Source organism: Amphiprion ocellaris, chromosome 19, assembly GCF_022539595.1.
Source record: "Amphiprion ocellaris isolate individual 3 ecotype Okinawa chromosome 19, ASM2253959v1, whole genome shotgun sequence".
Lineage (NCBI taxonomy): Eukaryota > Metazoa > Chordata > Actinopteri > Pomacentridae > Amphiprion > Amphiprion ocellaris.
The window spans coordinates 24,989,729-25,016,719 of NC_072784.1; the positions used below are offsets into that span (position 1 = coordinate 24,989,729).

General features: G+C 42.7%; 1 protein-coding gene across 1 annotated transcript in view; it reads right to left on the reverse strand.

Annotated features, from left to right (window-relative positions):
• Positions 1-26,991, reverse strand: part of myo15aa (myosin XVAa) — a 105,687-nt gene that overhangs the window by 18,802 nt on the left and 59,894 nt on the right. Inside the window, exons 26-43 of the mRNA XM_055005323.1 lie at positions 26,106-26,236; positions 25,761-25,856; positions 15,905-16,140; positions 15,619-15,809; positions 15,108-15,180; positions 14,143-14,334; positions 13,922-14,034; positions 12,501-12,595; positions 10,136-10,271; positions 3,198-3,566; positions 2,901-2,965; positions 1,903-2,040; positions 1,755-1,815; positions 1,358-1,508; positions 1,075-1,168; positions 884-1,004; positions 643-758; positions 439-498 (exon numbers count right to left, since the gene is read on the reverse strand). Coding sequence (XP_054861298.1) covers positions 439-498; positions 643-758; positions 884-1,004; positions 1,075-1,168; positions 1,358-1,508; positions 1,755-1,815; positions 1,903-2,040; positions 2,901-2,965; positions 3,198-3,566; positions 10,136-10,271; positions 12,501-12,595; positions 13,922-14,034; positions 14,143-14,334; positions 15,108-15,180; positions 15,619-15,809; positions 15,905-16,140; positions 25,761-25,856; positions 26,106-26,236 — 2,438 coding nt within the window. The remainder of the gene's footprint in view (positions 1-438; positions 499-642; positions 759-883; positions 1,005-1,074; positions 1,169-1,357; positions 1,509-1,754; positions 1,816-1,902; positions 2,041-2,900; positions 2,966-3,197; positions 3,567-10,135; positions 10,272-12,500; positions 12,596-13,921; positions 14,035-14,142; positions 14,335-15,107; positions 15,181-15,618; positions 15,810-15,904; positions 16,141-25,760; positions 25,857-26,105; positions 26,237-26,991) is intronic.

Below are 26,991 nucleotides of genomic sequence, written 5' to 3' on the forward strand. Positions count from 1 at the left end.
CCTACTTTTACTTTGTGTGTCTTAATTTTGAAAACAAAGTTCAGATTTTGACAATAAAGTGTGCTTTTGACACAAGTGTGCAGTGCTTTGTGAATTGTGTTCAAATAAAAAAAAATAGTGTGTAGTGTGTTGGGAAATGTGTGCTATTTTTCAGGAACAGTGTCTTATCAATTGAGAAAAACTGTATTTTCCATTAAACACAATGCTAATTTATAGATGAAAAGCTCTATTTTTAGCATTTATGTGTCAATAAATGATGTCCATTCTATTAGTAGGTAATTAGTAGTAGTACTATGATTACCATAAAGCCTCTGCTATAATGAAAAAACTGATTTATTTAGATATAAAATAAAAAATTTAGTAGTTAGCTTGAGTACCATCAAAACCGACAAAACAAATGGAGAAAAATATTAATGTACACAAAAACTGAATTCCAACCTGTCTGAAGATCAAGTCCAGGACCAGTGGATTGTTGAAGGTTTCTTTAGGATAGAAAACCTGCAAACAGAGAATCAAGAAAATACCTAATCTATTTACCGTAAGTAATAAGTTATAAAATAAGATGGCAGATGACCTTTCGGCCTTTTAGTGACATTTACTGTAATGTTGTTGAACTGACTTGAATATCGAGTTGAAACGTACCTCTTTCCTCATGTAGAGTTTCCATGGAACATTGGAATAAGTGTAATATTCATCGCTGGTTCTGCTGTGCAGTTGAGTCTGAATGATCTCCTCCTCGACTGGCAAATCTCTAGAGACTGGAACACAAACATTCATAAAGATAGTCATTTTCATAAGTCTGTTCTTTCCGTAAATGTTCACTTGTGTGCGTTCAATGCGCTAATTTTCGATATATTCTGGAATTTACTGATATAGTATTCACCTGGGGGAGGGGCGGGGCTTATGTTGGAGCTGGTTATCCCTGCAGCGCGAGGCTTTGTTGTCTTGGTAACCTTTACTCCTCCATCTTCTTTAGGTTGGGATGACTGAGGTTTCCTCTGAGTCTGAGACATGAAAAAAAGGTCAGATACAATTTTAACGTGTGTGTGTGTTTTAGGTGCTGAGCTGGGATACCGATTGTGGTGGGTTTGCCATCTGATCTTTAAGGATCTCCATAGCTTCATCATGAGGGTCTGGCTTCTTTGCAAACATCTTTCCGTCACTTCTCCTACACACACACACACACACACACACACACACACACACACACACACACACACACACACACACACACACACACACACACACACACACACACACACACACACACCAAGGTAATTAGAACAGATAAAATACCATGAAGAAAGTGATAGTTATCTGAAGTAAATATGTGTTTTTTCTCTTTGTGTCTATTCACTTTTGTGTGGGAGATCCAGAAGAAGACGTGGTGCCTGCAGCAGGTTGATGCTGTTTGATGATGTCTTTAATGTCATGGCTGGGCTCAATCCGCTCAGTGTTACTCACACTGGATCGGATCACGTCCTCAGGAGGGGGGCCACGTGATGGACCTGGAATATAACTTTCTATCAGGCTACATTAAGCACACTGCAACCAGGAAAGCTGTGGTTCATGACTGAGTTCTTCATCCCTTCAAACAGTTTTAACTTACTCATAGACTTATTCCACGTTTTCAACTAGATGCAGTTGGCTTTTCAATCTCAAATCGTACAGTACCACTCATTTTTAAATGACTGGGGCATCCTGAATCTTCCGTATTCATGACATTTACACCACACAATAACTCTAAAACCTACTTGTTTGTCGGTGAACAGAAGCAGAGCCAGGCCTGTGTGAAGACTCCTCACTATCTTTAGTCTGCAGAGAAACAACACAGCTGCAAGATCATATTTCAAATTTGTACACATGCTGGCAACAGCCTGGTGTATGTGTGTGTTTACTCACAGGACTGGGTGTATGTGAGCGCTGTGCCGAGTGTGTGTGATGATGTGAGGGGGGTGACTGGGGGGCCGGAGCAACCGGAGGGAAGGATGATAACATCTGCTGCTGGATCGCAATGGCCTGCATGGTCATCTGCTGGGCCTGCAACACAGAAACACACACACACACACACACACACACACACACACACACACACACACACACACACACACACACACACACATATATATGCATGTATGTGAAACCATTCAGTTAACATCATATAAATGAAGTGCACACTGACATTGGACAAAGTGACATTTTGTCAGTAAATCCACATTTATTGATTCTAACAGTGATGGTGCATCGACCAACCAGTGTAAAGTAAAACCAGAATTTGAAGAATGAATATGAGGAATGAAAGGGTGGACTGTACAATAACATAATGGTAAACTGTTGTTTCCATATGAGAGGGTTAGAAGCAGAGTGATCTGACATCCAAGCTGTTTTACACACTATGCTTTTATGTATTTTCTATAATATTTTATATATATATATATATATATATATATATATATATATAGAGAGAGAGAGAGAGAGAGAGAGAGAGAGAGAGAGAGAGAGATAGATATATAGATATATATAGATATATATAGATATATATATATATATATAGATATATATAGATATAGATATAGATAGATAGATATATATTCTGTCGTTTTGCTCATTTTGCTCAGATTTTTCCAAGAATTTGTGCTAAGCTACTGGCTCTAGCTTCATATTTGGCTCTAACTCTTTCCTTTTTATTCTCAAATTGTTGAATTATTCCTTTATCATGAAACTCAGTGCTGCCAAGTTGGTAACAAGAATCAACAACACCAACCAAAATTCAGCTTAATCACAGTGTTCCAATATTTGATGGCCCAAATAAAGTAATTTAAGACTGTATATTTTCATGTAATTCATGTAACAGCAGCATTAACATTGGAAATGTTTCAGAGAAAGGATATGTGTCACACCAGAATGATAGCTTGCTGGTTGATGATGGCCTGTTGCTGCTGGGTCAGTACCGCCTGCTCCAATTCTGGAATGAAAGTTGATGTAAGATTTAGTTGCAGAAAAAATAACAAAAGCACACGCAACCCTCTGGAAAAACACAACAACAACTAAACAAACAGCACACCCCTCCTTTTTTATCAAACCCCACACTGGATGGAACATTGCATCCAGCAAATTGAATACACTGTTAGTCCACTATGCCCACACACTTAAGGCCACACATGCTTGAAAACCTACTGCACACTGTTTCATTGTACCTGGCACACCTGCCAACACAGGTAAGCGTGGAACCACAGTGGTGGCAGGGAGCGAGGGCATAGCCAGCAGACCAGGAACACCAGTTCCACTAGTGACATGGGATGCTACATCAGTATCTCTAGCAGCACCAGGGGCAGTCGTGGGGTCAGCAGCAGGGGTTTGAGTGGGTGACGGGGTGGGAGCTACATGGGTGGAGTGAGTCTGCTGCTGGTGGGGCTGCTGGGGCCGGTTGTATTGGTGGTATTGTTGCGGCTGCTGCTGCTGCTGCTGTTGTTGGCGCTGTTCATGGTGGTGGTGGTGGTGGGAGGGGATTGGCATGGCAGGGACGGGGGGCATCATTCCTCCTGCTACTGGGAGCACCGGCACAGCTTGAGGAGCAGCAGGGTAAGGGTTAGTCAGGGCTCCACTTCAATTTTAAATGGACTTGATAGGCACTGAGTGTCCCCAAACACAATCACTGGGACATTTTCTACATTTTACACCAGATGGAAACTTCAATAATATGTTAAAAAGAAATTATCACAAACACTGGTTTTAAGAAGAGCTGTTATCATGTGTTGAGTGCACCTTATCAGCCTAGGAATGCCATTTTTCAGCTTGTTTATTAGTCTACCATTTTGGTCTGCGAAAGTAAAATCAAATGTGAGCTCTTCAATTATCATTTATTTATAAATTAATCATCTGTTAGTGATCAGTTGCTTATATGTGTATTCATTTTCCAGGTAATGTTGGCCAGTGTTTCATCTGTTATACAGGTAGGGTTTAAAACAAAAATAGAGATCTCAGATCATTAATTTTAACCTGAAGAGGCTCCTTGGTCATCTTTCAAGAGAGATGTCTTCTCATCTCTAGGAGGCTGTTTTGTCTAAGGCAGGGGTGTCAAACTTATTTTAGTTCAGGGGCCACATACAGTACAGTCCAATCTGATCTCAAATGGGCCGGACCAGTAAAATCTTATAACAACCTATATGTAATGACAACTTAAATTTTTTTCCCTTTGCTTTTGTGTAAAAAGTACAATTCTGAAAATATTCACATTTAATGAACTATCTAATTACAAAACATTATGAATAAAGGGAAATTTCTTAAGAAAAACAAGTGCAGTTTCAACAATATTATGCCTCAGTTTATCATTTACACATGTGGATTACAACGTACAGATCACAATGTATCTACAAAGGCACAAAACATTTAGTTACAGGTCTCTGGAACTGAACATTATAGTACATGTAGAAATTATTTTAAATTTAGCTTTATAAATGTACAACTTGCAGTTAATGTCTCCTCTGGAATTTTTTCACTTTGCAAAGTCATCCTGTGTGCTGGAATGGACCCTCTGGTGGGCCGGTTTCGGCCCACCAGAGGGTCCATTCCAGGGTCCATTCCAGCCCAGAATGGACCATGGGGTCCATTCTGACACCCATGGTCTAAAGAATGTAGAACATTTTTGCACTAAATTTCTTCTGTAAATATTATTGGATTGCCATGAATTTTTCTGCAGACACACACTACCATTCAAAAGTTTGAGATCACTTAGAAATGTCCTTATTTTTGAAAGAAAAGCATTTTTTCAATGACGATAACATTAAATTAATCAGAAATACAATCTAGGCATTGCTAATGTGGTAAATGACTATTCTAGCTGGAAGTGGCTGATTTTTAATGGAGTATCTACATAGGGGTACAGAGGAACATTTCCAACAACCACTCCTGTGTTCTAATGCTACATTGTGTTAGCTAATTGTGTTGATGATTGATTTGATGATTAGAAATCCCTTGTACAATTATGTTAGCACATGAATGAAAGTGTGAGTTTTCATGGAAAACATGAAATTGTCTGGGTGACCCCAAACTTTTGAACGGTAGTGCAGACAGTTCTGAGTCACTGACTTTCCTAACGCTACAATGTTGTTGACAATTGTGATATTTGTGACTAAATCTGTGGATGTTCTCAGTCATCCAGGTCATGATAAGTCTCAAGCAAGCATAAGTTATGGCAACTGGACTAACCTCGTGTGAGTCGAAAACGTTTCACCTCTCATCCAAGAGGTTTCTTCAGTTCTGAAAGCCTGGTGGGGAGTACCAGATATTTATCCACCAGGAGGGTGGTGGCAAAAACAAGTGGACAAAGACCCGAAACCAATAGACTCGTTAGGTGTTAATGTGAGTCGTTAGCCTTTGATGGGTGGTCGTTACCCCTCCCAGCCCTCTAGGAGGGTGGTTGGGGGTCACCTGACTGCAGGTGGGAATGATGGCTGCACCTCCTTGGGAGGGCTCTAAGAACGGCGTTGTAAGTGGGAGACAAGTGGTGTCTGAGGCCCCCTCCTCTGTTCAAAGATGGCCGTTCTAGTTTGACATGAATGGCTTCTTTTACCCCTCTCTCAAACCATCTGTCCTCTCTGGCTAGAACGCGCACCTTGTGGTCATCAAAGGAGTGCCCCTTCTCCTTGAGGTGGAGGTGGACTGCTGAGTCCTGGCCTGTGGTCGTGGCCCTCCTGTGTTGTGCCATGCGCTTGTGTAATGGCTGCTTAGTCTCTCCAATGTACAGGTCAGAGCATTCCTCATTGCACTGCACTGCGTACACCACATTGCTCTGTTTCTCCCTTGGAATTTTGTCCTTGGGATGGACCAGCTTTTGCCTCAGTGTTGCTGGGCTTGAAGTGTACTGGGATCTGGTGGGTGTTAAAGATCCTCCTGAGTTTCTCTGAAATTCCTGCCACATAGGGGATGACAATGTTGTTTCTCTTTTTGTGGTTCTCGTCTTTCTTATCCTCCCTGCGCTTTTTTGCTGTTTTGATAAAAGCCCAGTTTGGATAGCCACAAGTTTGAAGAGCAGAGTGAATATGCTTGTGTTCCCTTCTTTTTTCATCCGCTTCTGATGGGATGTTCTGTGCTCTGTGCTTTAAGGTACGGATCACCCCCAACTTGTGTTCTAGTGGGTGGTGTGAATCAAACAGGAGGTACTGGTCTGTGTGAGTGGGTTTTCTGTAGACCCCAATGTTGAGTTCCCCATTGGTTTCAATGCGTACCACGCAATCTAGAAACGTACTGTTGTCCTTAACACAGCTGACTATCACTCAAAGGTCAGCAGCCTCCTATGTGACTCAGCAACTTATGAGACCCTAAAACGAGACCCCACCAACACCTACAAACTCAAAGTGGTTAACTGCCTGCAAAAACTGGAGAAAGGTCAGATCATCGACCGGGCCCTGTACTACAAACTCTATCCAGGCGATGCTATCCCTTGCATATACGGGCTGCCAAAAATTCACAAAGAGGGCGCCCCTCTGAGACCAATTGTAAGCAGCATCAACTCTGTGACGTACAACATTGCTAAGTATCTTGCCACCATCCTTTCCCCATTGGTGGGGGACACCCCCCACCACATAAGGAACTCGATGGACTTTACAAACAAGGTCAGGAAAATCAGCTTAGACCCTGAGGAAACTATGGTTTCATATGACGTGACTTCGCTTTTTACTTGCATTCCCACTGGAGATGCAATACAGACAGTAAAGAGAAAACTGCTGCTTGACAACTCTCTGTCTGAGAGGACCAACCTCTCCCCCGAACAGGTGTGTGACCTCCTTAACCTTTGCCTCAGCACCACTTATTTCCAGTACAACAACGGTTTCTACAGGCAAAAACACGGCTGTGCCATGGGATCCCCTGTATCCCCCACTGTAGCCAACCTGTACATGGAAGAAATGGAGATTGTGGCACTGAGAACATTCAGTGGCCACTCCCCGAGGCACTGGTTCAGATATGTGGATGACACATGGGTCACCATCAGGAAGGGTGAGGTCGAACCTTTCACAGAACACCTCAACTCGGTGGATAAAAACATCAAGTTCACAAGAGAGGATGTCCAAGACAACTGTCTGGCGTTTCTAGATTGCGTGGTACGCATTGAAACCAATGGGGAACTCAACATTGGGGTCTACAGAAAACCCACTCACACAGACCAGTACCTCCTGTTTGATTCACACCACCCACTAGAACACAAGTTGGGGGTGATCCGTACCTTAAAGCACAGAGCACAGAACATCCCATCAGAAGCGGATGGAAAAAGAAGGGAACACAAGCATATTCACTCTGCTCTTCAAACTTGTGGCTATCCAAACTGGGCTTTTATCAAAACAGCAAAAAAGCGCAGGGAGGATAAGAAAGACGAGGACCACAAAAAGAGAAACAACAATGTCATCCCCTATGTGGCAGGAATTTCAGAGAAACTCAGGAGGATCTTTAACACCCACCAGATCCCAGTACACTTCAAGCCCAGCAACACTCTGAGGCAAAAGCTGGTCCATCCCAAGGACAAAATTCCAAGGGAGAAACAGAGCAATGTGGTGTACGCAGTGCAGTGCAATGAGAGATGCTCTGACCTGTACATTGGAGAGACTAAGCAGCCATTACACAAGCGCATGGCACAACACAGGAGGGCCACGACCACAGGCCAGGACTCAGCAGTCCACCTCCACCTCAAGGAGAAGGGGCACTCCTTTGATGACCACAAGGTGCGCGTTCTAGCCAGAGAGGACAGATGGTTTGAGAGAGGGGTAAAAGAAGCCATTCATGTCAAACTAGAACGGCCATCTTTGAACGGAGGAGGGGGCCTCAGACACCACTTGTCTCCCACTTACAACGCCGTTCTTAGAGCCCTCCCAAGGAGGTGCAGCCATCATTCCCACCTGCAGTCAGGTGACCCCCAACCACCCTCCTAGAGGGCTGGGAGGGGTAACGACCGCCCATCAAAGGCTAACGACTCACATTAACACCTAACGAGTCTATTGGTTTCGGGTCTTTGTCCACTTGTTTTTGCCACCACCCTCCTGGTGGATAAATATCTGGTACTCCCCACCAGGCTTTCAGAACTGAAGAAGCCTCTTGGATGAGAGGTGAAACGTTTTCGACTCACACGAGGTTAGTCCAGTTGCCATAACTTATGCTTGCTTGAGATATTTGTCTTCACTGGATGGACTGTAACAACTTTGGGGATACTTTGACTTCTCATCAACATAAAGCCACAATTATAATTTGTTTAAAAGACTTGCAAAGCAAATATTGACTTTTTAAAATACCAAATTAAGATTATGAACAATGAAAACACTGTACTTGTGTAATGTCAGAAATTTTGTATCGTCATTGTGTGAATGTTGACTAAAGCATGTAGTTGTACAGTGGTGAAAAAATGGATTGAGATTCTTTGTTTAAGCAAAGGTACCACCACGGCAATGTAAAAATGCTCCATTACAAGTAAAAGTCCTGCAAAAAAAATCTTACTTCAGTAAAAGTACATAAATAATGTTAAATGAAGTCAAAGTATATTAACAAAGTCTTGGTTTCATCCCTCTGATTGCTATTTTTTTAAATATATGCCACCATTAGATGAATAACACTGAATCATCAGTGTCAGCAGCATGTTACTGATGTAGCTGCTGCAGGTGGAGCTGGTTTATGTGCTATTTTACATAAATTGGTCTTCAGTTTTTGAAGTTTTTCTCTAATCTTTGATTTTTGGTGTCATACTGGATCATTTGAAATTAAACCATGTGAGAAGTTTAGATGGGAAATCATTATTTGGTGGAGCTGTTAAGAACTCATAGACTTCTGATGTGTGACCCTGACAACACATTAATTTTTGTAAGACATAAGAGGTCAAAAAGGTAAAAACAAACAAACAAACAAACACTGATTTATCTTAAAAAATCTACTGAGCTTGGTACATCATCAGTTCTATCTCTAAAATCTTCCTATTAAAAATTGTAAAAACTGTCCATTGCTATTTCCTTCATACGTTTTTTCTGTCATCACTGTTTTTGTTGCTTTCTCTACCGAACATCAGAGACCAATTAGAAGTTAGTAGTATAAGATACTGTTTGTAATAGGATGAAGAATAGAAATCTTTACACCTGCACATTCAGAGACTTTGAAACGTTCGCTTCATATTTCTAAAAGTTGCAGTGAATCCAAAGAAAGACAGAAACAAATAAAGAAAACAGCTTGACTTGTAAAAAGGAGTAAGAGGTAATAAACAGTTCCAGATATCTGGAAAGCTCTAAATATATGACTGCTAGATTTAAATTTTACCTGTAACATTCTTGTTCAGCCACAAAGAGACAAACACACAAAGTAGCAGTGACAAAATTAGCGCTAACCACACGATTGCAGAAGCATTTGAAATTAACAAAAGTCTGTGTAGCAGGACAAAGAATGGTAGCGACAGATGCCCATAGAGGTTAAAGGAGGAGTCACCTGTGGCCACAGTGAATGGCTGTCTATGCATTATCTATGAGGTCTGACTGCTCATTACTGCCTCTAAACAACAGATTCAAGCTGGTGAACTGTGCACCTGAACTTTTAAACTTCAGACCTGTTCAGTGTCACTAAGCAAACAATAAGGAAATACCATATAATAATAATACATAATACAATAATAATTACTTTATATTGCTTGTTTTTGTCATCTTTTAGTCATTTTTTAAACTCCCTTTTGTTTGTAACAATGTTGCACTGCAATAATTCACATAATTTTTATGTTTTTGTATTTTTAAATTCAGATGCCTGTCTGTTTCCCTAAGAGGTGGATCATATATTACCCTAAAACATTCTAAACTTGGTAATTTTTCTGGCACTCAGGAGAAAGAGGGCAAAACTATTTATCACCCTGAGACTAATGCCAAGGATTTAGGGCCAACTTAGAACAAGATGAATTATTGATGCATAGCAGCAGAAAGAAAGAAAGAGTTAGAGAGAAGGATGGATGCTGGGACAAAAGACAGGCTGGAAATGAAAAATGCAGCAAAAATTAAAGAAGAGAGAGAAAGGTGAGCTGACACCAACATGCAAGAAAAAACTGAAAAAAGACAAAAATGACAAAAATACAAACACAAAGTAAAACAACTGGACAAATTGCACACACACAACTTTAGTGTACCTCCTGGATGTATTCCTGGTGGATAAGGCCTACTGCGAGCTGTATGACTCTCCCCCTCTCCTCTCTCTCCCCCTGTGATGCCGATGCCTCCACCTCCTTTCATCCTCGCTGACAAACTTCCAGTCTTCTCCATGTCCTGGTGGTAACAAAGATTCAGCAGAAGGACAGTGGAATATGGTGAGAAAATAGAATTTAAGAGACATGAAGATCAAGGGAAAAGGTGCTAGAAAAAGCGAGAGAGAGAAACTAGGAGAATTAGAAAGAGGGAGTGTATTGTGTTGCACTGGTTGATTCAGACCCTCTCAGAGTGAGTCAGTAGAGCTGTAGGAACTGAATACTCTCTAGGAAGTACCGTACACACTGGAGGAGATGCTCCAGTGCATACAAACACAACTCGTAAACAGAAAAGTTGTAAGTCTGCAACAAAATGCAATAGAAATAGGAAGAAAAGATAGTGTCATAATACTACACACACTTCTTGATTTAAAAGCTGATGTCAAAGCCAAATATGTGCATGAAGATGTCAACCATAAAGGTCTAAATAACATCACAAATCGGACATTATAATTACCTAAGAATTCCCTTAATTCCTGGTTAAAGTCGTAAACATACCTGCAGCAGCTCTCCCAGTTTGCTCCCAATGATGGAGCTTTTTTGCATTTTTCTGTTCTGCTAATATACCAAATGCAAAGCTGTGCACAGCCATTTATGCTGCCTGCTGCTACGGTCAAATACGGTAGGTCGCTCAGTAACCTAATCATCCCTCCTGCCTGCTCCATTCATACACAAAGAGAGATGGCGGATCACATGTTCCATCCATCCATCAACACTCACCTCCATTCACATTCAAATGGCAGGTAACATGGAGGAAGTATGACATGAAAGTTTCATGCATTTCATTAATAATTCCCATCTGTATTAGTCTATTTCTTTGTTTGGTAGTTTAGTGAGTTGTCCCTTCAGGAATTTGCGATGTTGCGATGACATGAATTCACATGAATTCAACCAACCGCCGCGAAATCTGCAGTTTTGTCCAATCACCGCAACTTTTCCGCAATTTTGACCCACCTCCCGTGAGTTCCACCAATCATAGCAGTCCCCAGCGCAACCATAATGCACGTATGTCACCGAATTCACTTCCTTGTTTTTGGTTTGAAGATGCAGACGTCTGATTCTATTGTCTCTCATTTACCAACAAAAATTACTGCTACAGACCATGAAAAACAATGAATTCCCTGATGTTCTTCACCAAAGCAGAAGTAAACAGTTTTACACACATGCAATATTGTGGTGGAATACAAAAAAAAAAAAAATCATCGATTGATAAATACTTTTCTACCACGAAACGTATTAAGAGAATGGCTGAAAGGATCGGACCACAGACCAGACAAATCACCGTGATGGAAACTGTTGCATCCAGATCTGTTGGAGCTCTGAAAGAATGAAGGGAAGTTAGATTACTTACTCCGACAAGAAGCACGGTGGAGTTATGCGACAATCGGCATATGTGAATCATTCATCTTTTAGCAACATTACTCAAAAATGGACTAAGGGATCTGGATGAAATTTTCAGGGAAGGTCAGAAATGACACAAGGACCAAGTGACTAGATTTTGGCAGTGATGCGGCTTATAGTCTGGATCCATGGATTTGCTAAGGATTTCCCATTTAGATAGTGGCACGGCGTCGCATAGCGGCACGGTAGCCATGGCAACAAATGAACGCTACCTCAGCGGCCTGCTGATGATCACATCCTTGCGATTCTACTACAAATTCACTGCTGTGGACATATTGGAAATGATACAAGGAACAACTGACTATATTGTGGGGGTGTTTCTGAGTCCCATCAATTCCCGTCACGCCCATTACATATTTAGGTCACGCAATTCGGTATGTACACATGCCTAACACACGCCTATATTCAGCGCAGGTTCAGGTAATGAACAGTCTTGGCGGAGTACTGTAGTCTCTGAGTGCTTTTCTTGTTAATTGACATGACAAGCCGTGAGCATGTGTGTGAATACGTGTTTGCCAGGAAGTGAAATTAACTTTTTAAGCCACTGACAGATATGTACAAATGTGATTCATTCCATAGTAAATTATCATTTTGGACGATAAACACACTCATACACACATTTGTAGAAAAGCACTGTAAGTTATAGTGAGAAGACTTGAAGACATAGTGGGAATCTGTTAGGTGTTCTTTCTTCAAGGATACCTTTAGATAATTAATACTGGTCTGTCACTCCAAAAGATATAGATTTTTTGTGTAAGTATTTCTTTTTTTGTGTGTGTAAGTATTTCTGAACCAGAAAGGAAATACAGCTGGGACATTTAGATAACTGTTAACCAGTATGAGTACTCACTATAATGCTGTCGGACAGTACAGGGTCGAACAGACTGTCCAGGTATCGGTCCATTCCTCTCTGAGCCTGACCATCACTGAACGCATCCGACTCTACTGGACACAAAAGACAGACAGGCTTTAAACATACAATTTACACATTACATTCAGTACCTTAAACAACCAGATACTCTTATGTGGTGTAACATCTGGACATATATTCAAACGATTCGGTTCCAAAAAAATTATTCAGCCCATTTACCATGAAAGACATTCCAGGGATGTGACTAAAATTAGTTCAGAACATATCAATTAAAGTCTTGGCAAGCCAACAAATGTTGAGCTTACTGATGGCACTAAGTCCTCCTAAAAGGCCAATCGAAAAATTATTCAGCTGCAAAACATCATTTCTGTTCAGCACCTTTTGACCATTAAGACCTTAAATAAACATTTCCAGGAGTTGTTTTACAATCTGTTTTAGTATTTTAGCCAATTCCTCATGTCCAAAAGCTTACAGGTCAGTAAGATTCTTTGTTTTTGGTGCTGATACTGCTTTCTTTAAATCCAGTTAAAGATCTTCAGTCAGACTGAAATCCAGGGACTGAGACATTACTCATAGACTTTTCAGAAGCAATTCCTGGTTGACATGGACAAATGTATCATCTTGCTGGAACAACCAATGCTTACCAAGCATAAATCTAAGACAGTTTATGTTACCAGTTTCTGCAGCAGTAAACTGGGAATTGACAAATGCATACGCTTTAAATAGGCAAAAACAGTCAAGCCATAAGTCAACATTCACTTTGAATAGTTGTCTTCTGAGTCAAAGTCCTCTGTTTGTACGACAGCAACATGGATGGGGTGTTGCTCATTTTTCTATTTCACCCACTCTGGATGAAAAGACACGTGATTGGCCAAAGTCTCCTGCTCTGGGCTTTTATAAGTCTGCATGAAAGACGTCCCAAGAGGACATGCTGAGGTCTAATTTACTGTAAGACCACTTGAATTACAAAATGCTGAAAGTGGCATTAAAAAATACTGTCCTCTCCAGCTTTAATTATATTTTGTGATAAATGCAATTGCAAAACAATAGTGAGTAGCGATTTAATATTTTAACATTTTTTTGTAAATATGGCTGTATTACAAAAAACATTATTCTATTGAGAAAGACTGCATTACACTTTTTTAAATCACTTTGACTATGTGACTCAACACATAGAACTTTAATTTATTCAAATTCAAGATAATTGTTCAATAAGTAAGCTCAGCATAACGGACTGCACCATTGTTAGTTCTGAAAATATACTCTGTATATTTATTATTAATCTATGAAAACAGCTGTAAAGTTTAGACCTATCTGTGTGTGTGTGTGTGTGTGTGTGTGTGTGTGTGTGTGTGTGTGTGTGTGTGTGTGTGTGTGTGTGTGTGTGTGTGTGTTTGTACCATGGCTGTAGTAACCATCAGAGTCAGGCAGACTGTAGGCTGGTCTACTGCTGCTGACAGCAACGGAAGATGGAAACTCCTCATCTGAGTCAAAGCCACTGCCGAACAAAGCACTGAGAGGAGAAGAGAGGATTAATTTCATTTGTAAACTATTGTCTTTGGTGTGGTGTACTGTATATGGTAACAGCGTATGTATGTATGTATGTATTGTCCACACTGACAGGCTGGCATTAGCTCTGACTCTAGCCGGGTTGTCAGTGCTGATGACGAAGTAGCTCTTCTGTTTCGGGAAGTTGATGGGAAGCTCCAGGTCTGCAACCAGGTCCATCACATAGTCATGACCAGCTAACTCCACCCACTGGCCATGCTCCTTCATCAAAATGGAACTCCCCCTCCACCAGTCAGACACTCCCCTACAAGACAGTTCACATATTCAGATATCTGCATGTATTTCAGCCATTAATGCTGCAGTCAAAGAGTTATGTACTTGACCATTACAATGTGATTAAATATTGACAATAATGTCCTATTCTACTGCAATAAAACTCTTCAATGCATCTTTGTCAAAAGGACTGTATTACTTTGCCTGCTGCTTAAACCACTTTACATACTGGACACTTTATATTTTAAACGTCTATCATTATATCTGTAAACTTAATTGCACCTTCTTATGCCATTTGCACATTCTGTCACTCTTGTATGTTCTGTTGATTTTTTCTCTATTGCATTGTATATATTTTTATCTTATTTCACTTTATTCTACTTTATTTTATTTTACCTTCACTTTATACCGTAATATTTCGTGTTGTCTTATTGTTTGCCCCTTTACTGAATAGCCATACTGCTGTAACAACTTAATTTCCTTCCAGAGGTTAATAAAGTCATCTAAGTCTATGAAACTGCAAGTGAACTGAAATTAGGATTATGAAAACAAAAAAGATGTAGATGGTGTATGAAGAAATGTAAAACAGTTCAAGATTATAACACTTGAACTTGTTTTTGGCACTTATCCAAGTTGTTTTCTCCTGACTAGATCCTTGCTTGTGTCTCAGTTGTACATCGCTTTGGATAAAAGCGTCTGCTAAGTGAAATTGTAGAATTGTAGAATTGTAGATATCCTACATGCATTCATAAAATGACAAGAGTAGTATATTCTAAATGGACACCCAATGCATAATTTTAGCACCTGTGACGCAGGATATGTCCCGCTAAATCCTCTCCGCTGGTCCAGGAATGGACTGGACACAGGAATGACCCTCCTGCAGAGAGAGATTAATAAATAATCAAGCAGCATCTTGATGATTATTTATTCTCTTTGTGGATTTGAAATCACACCAAGTGTTTGGTGTCAACAAGCAAACTAAATTGTGCAAGTCCTTGAGCCTCGAGGTCTCACCACCTGATCCTCACTGGCAATGAATAATCAATGATCAGCGGCTGTAATTGATCCCAGACAATAAAAGCGATGCCAGAGATCTCTTTGAGGCGTGAGACAGACTACTTACATGATATTTAATTAGCATTTAGTTTTTATTTGCTCCTTTGGACATCAAGTAAAATATCTAGATAAATAAAAAGGATTTAAAAAAAAAAAAAAAAATTGTTGTCTCAAAGCAGTATTCTCCAAAAAGTGCCAAGGGCCAGAAACGTAAAACTGTGTGATGTATGTCAAATTAAAAAGACAAGAGGCATCTCACCATCAAAGCAGTGCACGTGCAACACCATATTAGCCTTCTTCCTATTGGCTGTCCACTCCAGCAGTGACAGTGGATAGGTCCGTGCAGTCTCAGGGGCAGAGCCTGAGCCTATCTGCATCTTCTGCTTGCCTTGGATGAGTCTGTGTTGCAGCAATGCCTGACAACCAGCAGGGGCTTTATCTGACACAAACCTGAAGAGCAAAGACCAGATGAAGTTTTGAGGCAATGAAGAAACAAGTGTAATAATGAGAAAACGCTATAACATTTTATCAGTGTAATTTCTTACTTGAGCAGGTATTTGTCCATCTTGGGTGATGGAGAGAAGCTGCAAACGCATCCCAGCAGCAATAGCCAGCCTCTCTCTGCGTTGTCTATGTTTATGTTCCTCCACACCTGATTGACAACTTGAGCCAGGATCTCATCTCGTAACCCTGGAGACAACAAGCCCCTCTGGATGATGTAGTTCCCAAACATGTTCTCCTGCGCCCCGTTCAGGTGAGGATCCCCCATGAAGCGTAACACCTGAAGAAAGCAGAATGCAGGCAAGATCACCACCACTGGTAAGACTGTGTGATATTAGATTTTAAGGTGTTCTCTGTTAGTTTGTCCAACTAAACTGTGTGGTCCACTAAGAACTGAAGTGAAGTGATTCGCTGTGTAATTTAACTATCAGTGGCATGCACAGATAGACAGCAGGTGGTGCTAGAGCACTTGCCCCTTGCCCTCAGTATCAAGCAGGTGCCCTCCGCGTCTCAGTTTTTAAAAAATGTAAACATTAAACACACACACAGACGCACACACAGAGGCACACACACACGACCCATGCCATGCTGTGCCACGACTCGCCCTGTCCCATCTCGTGACGCTGTGAACACAAGGAGTGGACACGTGCGTGGCAGCAGCTGCACAACCCATATAGACTGTAGCCATCAACCAGGTAACACATACATGAATCAAGTTTATTGTTCATAAGCCTCAGTTGCCAAGCCACACGGTGCATTTATTTGTCTGTTGTGAAGTAGCCTGTCTCATGCAGCGCTAAACAACCGTGCCTAAATTAGCCAACTGCCCGCCTACTTAACGAGCTCGACGCTACCCAAAATAATAATCAATTAATCGACATAACGTGACGACGATGACCACACAACCAATGTTATTTGGTGAATTGGTACAGCATATAATCAGTATACTATAACTGAATATTTAGTTTGTGTAGGTTTATTAGCCTACATTAGATAGAGGCAACACTTGCTTTGACTTATTTGCTAAATGACAAAAAGAAAAAATAGGTTTCTGCCTTGTTGTAGCCTAATGTCAGGAATCAGTCTTGATATTGTCGATCTCTTTTAATTTATCAATTGCAGCATGCCCAGAAGGGCCATTGAGCCATAAAGAAAGGCATCCAGGTGAACCACAGTGAGGTCATCAGAATTTTTAAAGACATGGCACCAAGGAGGATGCTCTTTTAAAGCAGGAAAGTGATAATGCTCACACAACTCACTCACTATATAAAGGACACTCTGGAGAGGCTACGTAGCTTCAGACTGCTGCGGCCAGTGGTTGAGGTGGCGGTGGAGCTTCCTTCCCGCATAGACCGGTGCAGGGAGAGATGGAGCGGGGCGAGAGAAAGCATAAGCACGGCTGCAGGGCTGGGCTATTGGCTAAGCTGAGAGCTAACCCATTTCGAATGCCACTCCCATCTGTTTTACGGGCTAACGTATGCTCCCTGGAGAATAAACTGGACTATCTCAAGCTGGATCTAACAACAAAACAGGAGGTGAGAGACTGTTGTGTCCTTATTCTGATGGAATCGTGGGTGAACTCGCAGCTGTACCTGACGATGCCATTAGCCTTCAGGGGCTAACTACATTCCGGCTGGATAGGAGCCAAGCCCTCAGTGGAAAAGCCCAGGGTGGAGGTGTAGTAATATATATCAATGATAAATGGTCTAATAACACAGTAGTGGTCTCTAGTCAGTGCTCTCCTGACATAGAGCTCCTTGCTGTGAAATCCAAACCTTTTTACCTTGCCTGGGAACACTCCATTGTTGTCATCATGGCGGTGTACATCCCACTCAGTGCGAATACGGAAAAGGAGGCCATGACTGTTCTGTACCAGACCATCACAAAGTTACAAACCACACTTCCAGAGGGCATTTTCATAGTAGCTGGAGATTTCAATGAGGCTGACATGAAGACCGTTCTCCCCCATTTCCACCAATATGTGAACTTTGCAACTAGAGGATGCAATACACTGGAATTGGCCCCCACCTTGGCCCCTCTGACCATCTGTCTGTGACGTTAACACCAGCATACAGGCCCCTGCTCACCAGAGGAAAACCCACTGTGAGGCAGGTCAGGGTCTGGTCTGAGGGAGCAATGGAAGCCCTACAGGACTGTTTCGATTGCACAGACTAGGACATGTTCAAAGCTGCTGCAATGGAAAATGGACACACCAATGTGAAGGAGTACGCTGCATCTGTGTCTGTTGTAAAGTGCACAGAGGACCTCTGCGTCACGAAACACATCTCCACCAGGGCCAACAAGAAGCCATGGGTGACGCAGAAGGTACAGGAGAAACTGAAAGCACAGAATGCCGCTTTCAAATCCGGCGATGAGGTTGCCCTCAGAACAGCCAGAGCCAACCTCAACCGGGCTATCAGAATAGCAAAGCGTGCAAATGCTAGGAAGAGTCAGAGCTTCTTCCATTATCCCAGCAACACCAGGAGCATGTGGCAGGGGATCCAGGCAGTCACAGATTACAAAGCTGCTCTTCCACTATGTGATGAACATCTGCACCTCCGCAACGAACTAAATAATTTGGCCGGGGAGGATTGGGGCTTGGCCCAGGCAAACCAGTGTGGAACAAAGCAGGTCCAAAGGAGAAAAGAAAACTCATAGTGGAACAGGTGCATAGACAAGAGAAACTGCTAAGGGGGGCAAAGGCAGTTGGTCAGGCCAAACAGAGGCAGTGGTTGAACTGGGAAGGTGTTTAGAAGAGGAAGCTTAGCTGGAGGGACCTGTGGAGTATGGAAGAAAGCCGTATTAAATTTCTAATAGGGGCAACATACGATGTGTTGCCAAACCCCCAGAACCTAAGACTCTGGGTAGATGGCGACCAACCGTGCCCACTGTGCCTAGGTACTGCAAGCTTACAGCATATTTTGTCTGGTTGTACAATTAGCTTATCACAAGGCCGGTATACATGGCGGCATAATCAGGTGCTGAGAAGCTTAGCTGAAGGAATCAAAGAGAGGAGAAAGCAGGTGAATTCTGGAGGTTCTAGTAAGGAGAGGTTAGTGGTGAAATTTGTTCGAGAGGGGGAGAAGGATAAGGGCCTTGAGGCAGGAGCATGGCCGCATGGTAGGAGCTGGTGATTGGGAAATGCACGTAGATTTAGGAGGAAAGCTTGTTGTTCCCCAAGAAATAGTGTGTACTAATCTGAGGCCAGACATTGTTTTGTGGTCTGTGAAGGAAAGGACAGTGTATTTCACTGAGTGAACAGTCCCGTGGGAAAATTCAGTGGAAACAGCTTATGAGAGGAAGAAGGCTAGACATGCAGACTTAAAGACAGAGGCTGAGCAGAGGGGATGAAGAACCAGTGTTCACCCAGTTGAGGTGGGGTGTAGGGGCTTTGTTGCAGGGTCAACTATTTCACTTTTGAGGGAGCTGGGAGTGCAGGGGCAGAATCTGAGGAAGACGGTGAGGGACATAGCAGATGTGGCTGCTAGATCTAGTCAGTGGATATGGATGAGGAGAAATAATAATAGTTGGGGGGTGAAATAGGGGCGGGAAGGGAGGAGAGGGAGGCAGAGGACAAGTCCTCTCCTTCACTCTGCTTTCCCTGCCCTCTTTTCCCTCCCCCAGTGGGCAGAGATCCAGGAAGAGGAAGTGTAGATAAGGTGGGGGAGTGGCCTGTTAGAGTCTCTTTGGGACCATGCAGCCATCTCAGGTAAGCCAGTGGTGTAAGGTAGTGGCTGTGTATTTTTTAGGGCTGGAACTTTAACGCGTTAATTTCGATTAATTAATTACAGCGGAAATAACGCTTTAAAAATAATAACGCTATTAATTGCACCCTCCTCAGTTCCCTTGTTTCTGGCACACCGGTAACTCTGATGAACACTCCAACCCAGGAGGTGGCGGTAATGAACCTAAAGTCTGTTTGTAGCCATGAAGAAGAAGCACAGGAAGCACTGAGTGAAGTCAGGCACTGGTGAACAGTGAAGGAAGATGAGATTGAGCTTGTTGGGCAGAAGGTTTTCTTTTAAAAAATCTTCCCGATGGCAGCCTGGATAAAAGCCTGGTTGTGTGCAAATTGTACAACAAAGAGTTTTCTGATCACTGCGTCACTTCAAGCTGACGGTATCACCTCAATGTACAACATGTTGCTGTTAGCACCAGAGCTAACGTTAGCTATGAGTCATGCTAACGGCTAACGGTGTAGCCATCCCATAATAGACCACTTTTCTAGACAGTGCTTGAGTTTACAGAAAGTCTTAAAATGTTGAATAAAATCGCTATAATCGCATTTAGATATGCAATAATCTGTGAATGTAGCAGACAGATGAAAAATGCAGATAAATAAAAATGAAACATTTTTGTGGTTTAAGTTTTTACTCCGTCGAGGCTCTGCCTCCTTGGAGGAGGAATAACCTAAACAACAAAAATATCTCTTTTAATAACCTAATTAGAAAATTTTTGTTTATAAAAAATTACATAAATAAAAATGGATATTCCTATAAAAAAGAACCATCAAAATTACACCATTTATCAGACCCAGAAAAGATGAAAACAGAATGAATCTCTGGATTTTCAACTTTCTGAAGCTCCTTATGCTGATTTTATGTGCGATGCAGTGGAAAAAACAACTAAATTCAGGCTTGAAATCATCAAAATCACTTTTTCTTTATGTCCTATTTTCCTTTTTTAAAATAAATTTTAAATTATAAACACGTATATGTCTATTCATTGATTCAACTGTCAACCACAATTTTATTTGAATTGAATAACTTCACTTATTGTGTCAAATATTGCTATTTGACAAAACTGCAATTAATTGTGATTAATTACAAAGCCTGTAATTAATTAGATTAAATTATTTAATTGCGTCCCACCACTAATATTTTTCTTTTGTATGTTGTTTTTTTCTTGTTAGGCAGCATTAGCAATGAGCAGTTAGCAATTGGTACTTGCATCCAAGATGAAGTCTGCTTGTATAGTCTCTGTCTGTGGTGAGCTTGGCTGAAGTAGTGATGTAGTATTTTAGCAATTACCGATTAGCATTAGCATGTAGCACTAGCAAGTTTGGCTGGCTTGTATAGTTTCTTTGTCAGTGGTAAGTTTGCTTTCGACATGGTAGTAGTCTTGCAGCTAGCATTAACATTTAGAGGGTTTTGGAGAGTTTATAAGTATAGTTTCCTTGCCTTTTTTTAGCAGTTGGCACTAGGTATTCAGCATCTTGCACTAGCTAACTGGTAGCATCAGCACTGGTCACTACCTGGAGCATCTCCTAAATGGGCTTGGGTCAGTTGAACATGGCAGTGCTGTTTGGATTGGTAGCATTAGCAATGAGCAGTTAGCAATTTGTACTTGTATCCTAGATGAAGTCTGCATAGTCTCTGTCGGTGGTGAGCTTGGCTGAAGTGGTGCTGTACTTTAGCAATTAGCGATTAGCATTAGCATGTAGCACAAGCAAGTTTGGTGAGCAGGCTTGTATAGTTTCTTTGTCAGTGGTACGTTTGCTTTGGACATGGCTAGCATTAGCATTTAGAAGGGGTTGGAGAGTTTATAATTATAGATTCCTTGTAACTTTTTTTTTTTTTTTTAGAAGTTGGCACTAGATATTCAGCATCTTGCACTAGCTAACTGGTAGCATCAGCATTAGTCACTACCTGGAGCATCTTCTAAATGGGCCTGGGTCAGTTGAACGTGGCAGTGCTGTTTGGATTGTGTAAGAGCAGTGCCAACTGGCACTGGGGGGGGTGAATCTGGGATGCCAGAGTTCACCGCCTAGCCTCCCTGAGGTGTTGTGGGACTAAATAGGCTAAACACCATTGAAGGGAGGTTTCCACCTGATGACCCCCAGAGATGTGTTAGGAATCACTGCTCACTGGTGTGTATAGTGATGGGTCAGGGATCCTAGGTCCTCCATTGAGTGCACATCCTCTTTGTTTGGCGCACAACTGTCTTGTGTTTAAACTAACTTTCTTCTGTCATTTTGGAAATAACACCAACAATCCTGCAACAAAATCCAGCCCCCTCCCTGATGAAACAGCACTGACTCTCAACGTGACTGCGGTCTGTAAGACCCTGGGGAAAGTGAATATATGCAAGGCAGCAGGCCCTGACAATATTCCAGGACGAGTACTCAGGGAATGTGCCAACCAGCTGGCACAGGTGCTTACGGACATCTTTAACACCTTGCTGGAGCAGGCAGTTGTTCCATCCTGTTTTAAATCCACCAACATCATATCCGTGCCCAAAAAATCCACCATCACCTGCCTCAGCTACTACCGCCCTGTGGCACTTACACCCATAATGATGAAGTGTTTTGAGAGGCTAGTAAAGGACCACATCATCTCCACACTGTCCCCTGGACTTGACCCGTCAGTTTGCTTGCCGGTCGAACCGCTCCACAGAGGATGTCATCTGCTCTGCTCTCCATCTGAGCCTGGCACATCTGGAGGACAAAAACACCTACGTGCAAATGCTGCTGGCTGACTTCAGTTCAGCATTTGATATGATCATCCCCAGGAGCTGGTAAGCAAACTGAGTCCACTGGGTATCAGCACCCCCATGTGGAACTGGCTGCTCGACTTCCACACCAACAGACCACAGTCAGTGAGAGTGAGAAACACCATCTCCAGCTCCATCTCTGTCTCCATCGGATCCCCACAGGGATGTGTTCTGAGCCCACTACTGTTAACTCTGCTGACGCATGACTGCTGCTCTGCATCCCCCTCAAACCACATCATTAAGTATGCGAATGACACAACAGTAGTGGGTCTCATTCGGGACAACAACGATCTGTCCTACAGAGAGGAGGAGAAGCTGCTGGTGGACTGGTGCGGCATGAACAATCTGCTCCTGAATGTCCAGAAGACCAGAGAGTTACTCATCGACTTCAGGAGGAAGCAGCCCAGTCATTCTACTCTCATCATTGACAATAAATCTGTGGAGGTGGTCAGCAGCACCAAATTTCTGGGGGTGCACATTACAGACAGTCTGGACTGGTCATTACACACATCATCTCTGGTCTAACAGTCTCAGCAACATCTACACTTCCTGCGACGGATGAAGAGAGCACAGCTGTCCCCTCCCTTCCTGACCACCTTCTACAGAGGCACCATAGAGCGCGTGCTGACCAGCTGCATCTCCATCTGGTTTGGCAGCTCCAGGGCCTCAGATTGGAAGTCGCTGCAGAGGGTGGTGAGGACGGCAGAGAAGATCATCGGGACCTCTCTTCCATCCATCCAGGATGTTGCACACAAGCGCTGTTTCAGCAGAGCCTGCAACATCATCAAAGACTCCACACACCCCCACCGTGGACTGTTCTCCCTGCTCCCCTCTGGAAGTAGGTTCTGCAGCATCAGAACAGCCAGGCTCTGTAACAGTTTCATTCCCCAAGCCATCAGACTCTTGAACTCACAATAATCCTTCTGGGCAGGGGCACCCATAGTCACCGTGAAAACATAACTGCTGCTACTTTTTTCAATGTATGTGCAATACTGATTCTACATCTTCACTGTTAAATAAATATGTGCGGCTGTGTATGTTTACAGGTGTGTGTGTGTGTGCGTGTGTGCATGTGTGTGTATGTGTGTGTGTGTCTGTGTGTGTATATATATGTGTGTCTATATATATATATATATATATATATATATATATATATATATATATATATATATATATATATATATATATATATATATATATATATATATATAAAATGTGCACCAGCTAGTGTATGTTCAGGTTGACAATAAAGTGGGTATTCTATTCTATTCTTTCTTTGTTAATGTGTTGAATTAGTTGTTTCATAGAGAAACAAAGGCTACGACAACAAAGACAGCAAAACTAGTCAGATGGGCAGCAGAGGCAAGCAAGCCACTAGAGATGGTCCTGTTATGATCCTGCTCTAGCCCCTGCCCTTCTTCCCCATTCTTGCTCAGTCACTCATTCCCCGTCGGACCATAAACTGCTGGATACCTGCTTCCCTCCAGACTCGGATTCCGACAACGACCCACATGCCTTCATAGACTCAGTTTCCACATGGACTCTGCTTCCCCACTTTTTGGATTCTGATTTCCCCCCTCCTGGATTTTCCCACATGGACTCAGTTCTCCTCCCGGATTCTCACCAGCCCTGCTTCAGTCTCCAGCCTGTTTTTCCTGTCTCGTCTCAGTTTGCCCCTGGATTCCCTAAGCCTGTATTCCCCCCTGTTGTCAGTTCCCCCACCTTGTGAGTACCCCTCTTAGCTTAGTATTGTTAATTCACTTTAGTTTTGTAGCCTTCCATTTTTGTAATCTTAGTGTTGGTTTTAGTAGTGTAACTTATTTAGTGTAGATTTGGTTTAGTTTCCCCTCTGTTCGGTTATCCATTTTCTGTACTGGTTTAGTTCCTGTTTTGTTAAAATAAAAACCTCTTTCCCTTTGACCACCTGTCTGCCACTATCTGTGTCTGCGTCTGGGTTCTCCAGGTCCCTCCGTAACAGGTCCTTGGTGTATAACAGGAGTAACAAGGACAATCTCTACTGGCTTGCTTGCCTCTGCATTGCCACCTTATCTTGGTGGAAGGGTTTGTGTGTCCTGTGAACCGCCCCTTGTAGGGTCTCCAATGGAAAAATATTTCTATAGTTCTATACTATCCCTTATTAATCCCACGAGGGGAAATTCTGATTTTCGCATATCTCCCAATTGGGGGGAGTCGGAGCGATGGGTCAGCCACAGTACAGCGCCCCTGGAGCAGGAAGGGTTAAGGGCCCAACAGTGGCCACATCGGGGCTTGAACTTCTGACCTTCTGATCAGTAGTCCAGAGACTTAACCATTACGCCACCACTGCCCCTTTCATGGCGAAGCATGAAAGTTCAGGGGACCACTGTGGGCCACACCGTTTGACTGATGCGGATGATTTGACAAGTTTTCATCAAGGCCTGATTTTTATACTGTCCAAATTTAAGGACAAATGAGGAATTTTCCAAGCTACCCCCTGTGAGGAGTTAACCACTGAAAATAACCAAAATCACTAACATTCTGACACTCAATTCAAAATTGCGGACTTTCTGTTGGATTTAGGGTATGGCTCCAAGAGGGTTTTTTTTGTTCAGCCTGACGTGCTACATATGCCTACCAAATTTTGTGTACATAGATTAAATGTGCTGCGTGGGGCTATTTGTTAAAAATGCTGCAGGATGTGATTAGGGCTGGACTCAAACATGTCAAGTCTGACGTAGAGTGGAGCATCTAGAGGGTAGTTAGACGGCAGTTGATCTCAGAAAAGATGACCAGCACCTTGCCCAAAACTGGAAGCCCAAGACCCCATTTTGAAGTTGGAACTGGGAGGAGAGAGTTCACCAATGAGCGTCTGGTGGCCGAGTCCAGACCCATGGCAAGGCCAGTCATAGGCATTGGGATCTTGCGCAATATAAGTCAGGCAGCTGGCAAAGAATACCTTAGGCACTACTGATCTCTAGCATAACAGCCTAATTTTAGAGACATGGAACATCACATCTGGTTGGGGAAGGAAACGGGGTTGGTGCAGGAGGTGGAGCAGTTTCACCCCAACATATCGTACAGGTTCCAGAGACACAATTCGAGAGAGGGGCTGGACTCTTTCAATTTCTGAAATTACTCAGGATGAGAGGTTCTAGAGGTTTTCTGGGCACATACAACTGGGAGTATGGTAGACCCAGAACTTACTGGAAGGATTACATATTTCATCTGACCTGGAAACACCTTGGGATCCCCCAGGAGAACTTAGAAAACGCTGCTGAAGAGAGGGATGTCTGGATTATAACATTTAGCCTTTTGCCACAGTGACATAATTTAGGATTTTGGAAGGTTCTATCCTTATAAATACAGCAGAGCAGGGCCTGGAGAATATTGCAGATTGGATTATTCAGTTTATAAAAAAGGTCAGCCTACCATGATGAAAAGCTCCAGAGCCTCCCCTTTCAGGTCCTCCTCCACCCGGGTCAGAGGGGACTCCAGAGGGGCCATCAGCATTCCAAACTTTGGTTCCTAGAGCCAATAGACCAAAGAACTGCAGTATTTATTTTTGAATCTACAATATCCTAGCAAATAAATCTACGTAGAAACTGGACAGAAAAGACTCAATGTTTTGCTACGGGAACAAATCTGAGGAACCACATACAGCTGGAAAAGATGCCTTTGAAAACACATATAAAGTATGTTATATAATATGTTTCAAACTGATCTGCACTCACAAGGCTCGATATAAAATTGCAAGTGTGATGATGCACATCTCACCCTAAAGTGGATCTGAACATAGCGGTAGAATGGGTAGTTATTAATGTCCAGAGGCAGAGGGAGCTGAGCCTCTTCCTGGATGTGAGGAGCCTGAAGCAGAGCCAGACAGTCTGAGTGCAGCTCCCTCCTGACTGAAGACAGAAGGATGAAAAGAACAGTGTTACAACAGAAAAAAATTGCATATGGATGTCTATTCTTTCTGTTGGCACTGTGAAAGCTGTCCAGACACGATATCTGGGACACAAGTACCAAAAGCCTTTTTAGAAATAACATTAAGGTCTCAAGCAAGCATAAGTTATGGCAACTGGACTAACCTCGTGTGAGTCGAAAACGTTTCACCTCTCATCCAAGAGGCTTCTTCAGTTCTGAAAGCCTGGTGGGGAGTACCAGATATTTATCCACCAGGAGGGTGGTGGCAAAAACAAGTGGACAAAGACCCGAAACCAACAGACTCGTTAGGTGTTAATGTGAGTCGTTAGCCTTTGATGGGCGGTCGTTACCCCTCCCAGCCCTCTAGGAGGGTGGTTGGGGGTCACCTGACTGCAAGTGGGACAGATGGCTGCACCTCCTTGGGAGGGCTCTAAGAACGGCGTTGTAAGTGGGAGACAAGTGGTGTCTGAGGCCCCCTCCTCTGTTCAAAGATGGCCGTTCTAGTTTGACATGAATGGCTTCTTTTACCCCTCTCTCAAACCATCTGTCCTCTCTGGCTAGAATGCGCACCTTGTGGTCATCAAAGGAGTGCCCCTTCTCCTTGAGGTGGAGGTGGACTGCTGAGTCCTGGCCTGTGGTCGTGGCCCTCCTGTGTTGTGCCATGCGCTTGTGTAATGGCTGCTTAGTCTCTCCAATGTACAGGTCAGAGCATTCCTCATTGCACTGCACTGCGTAC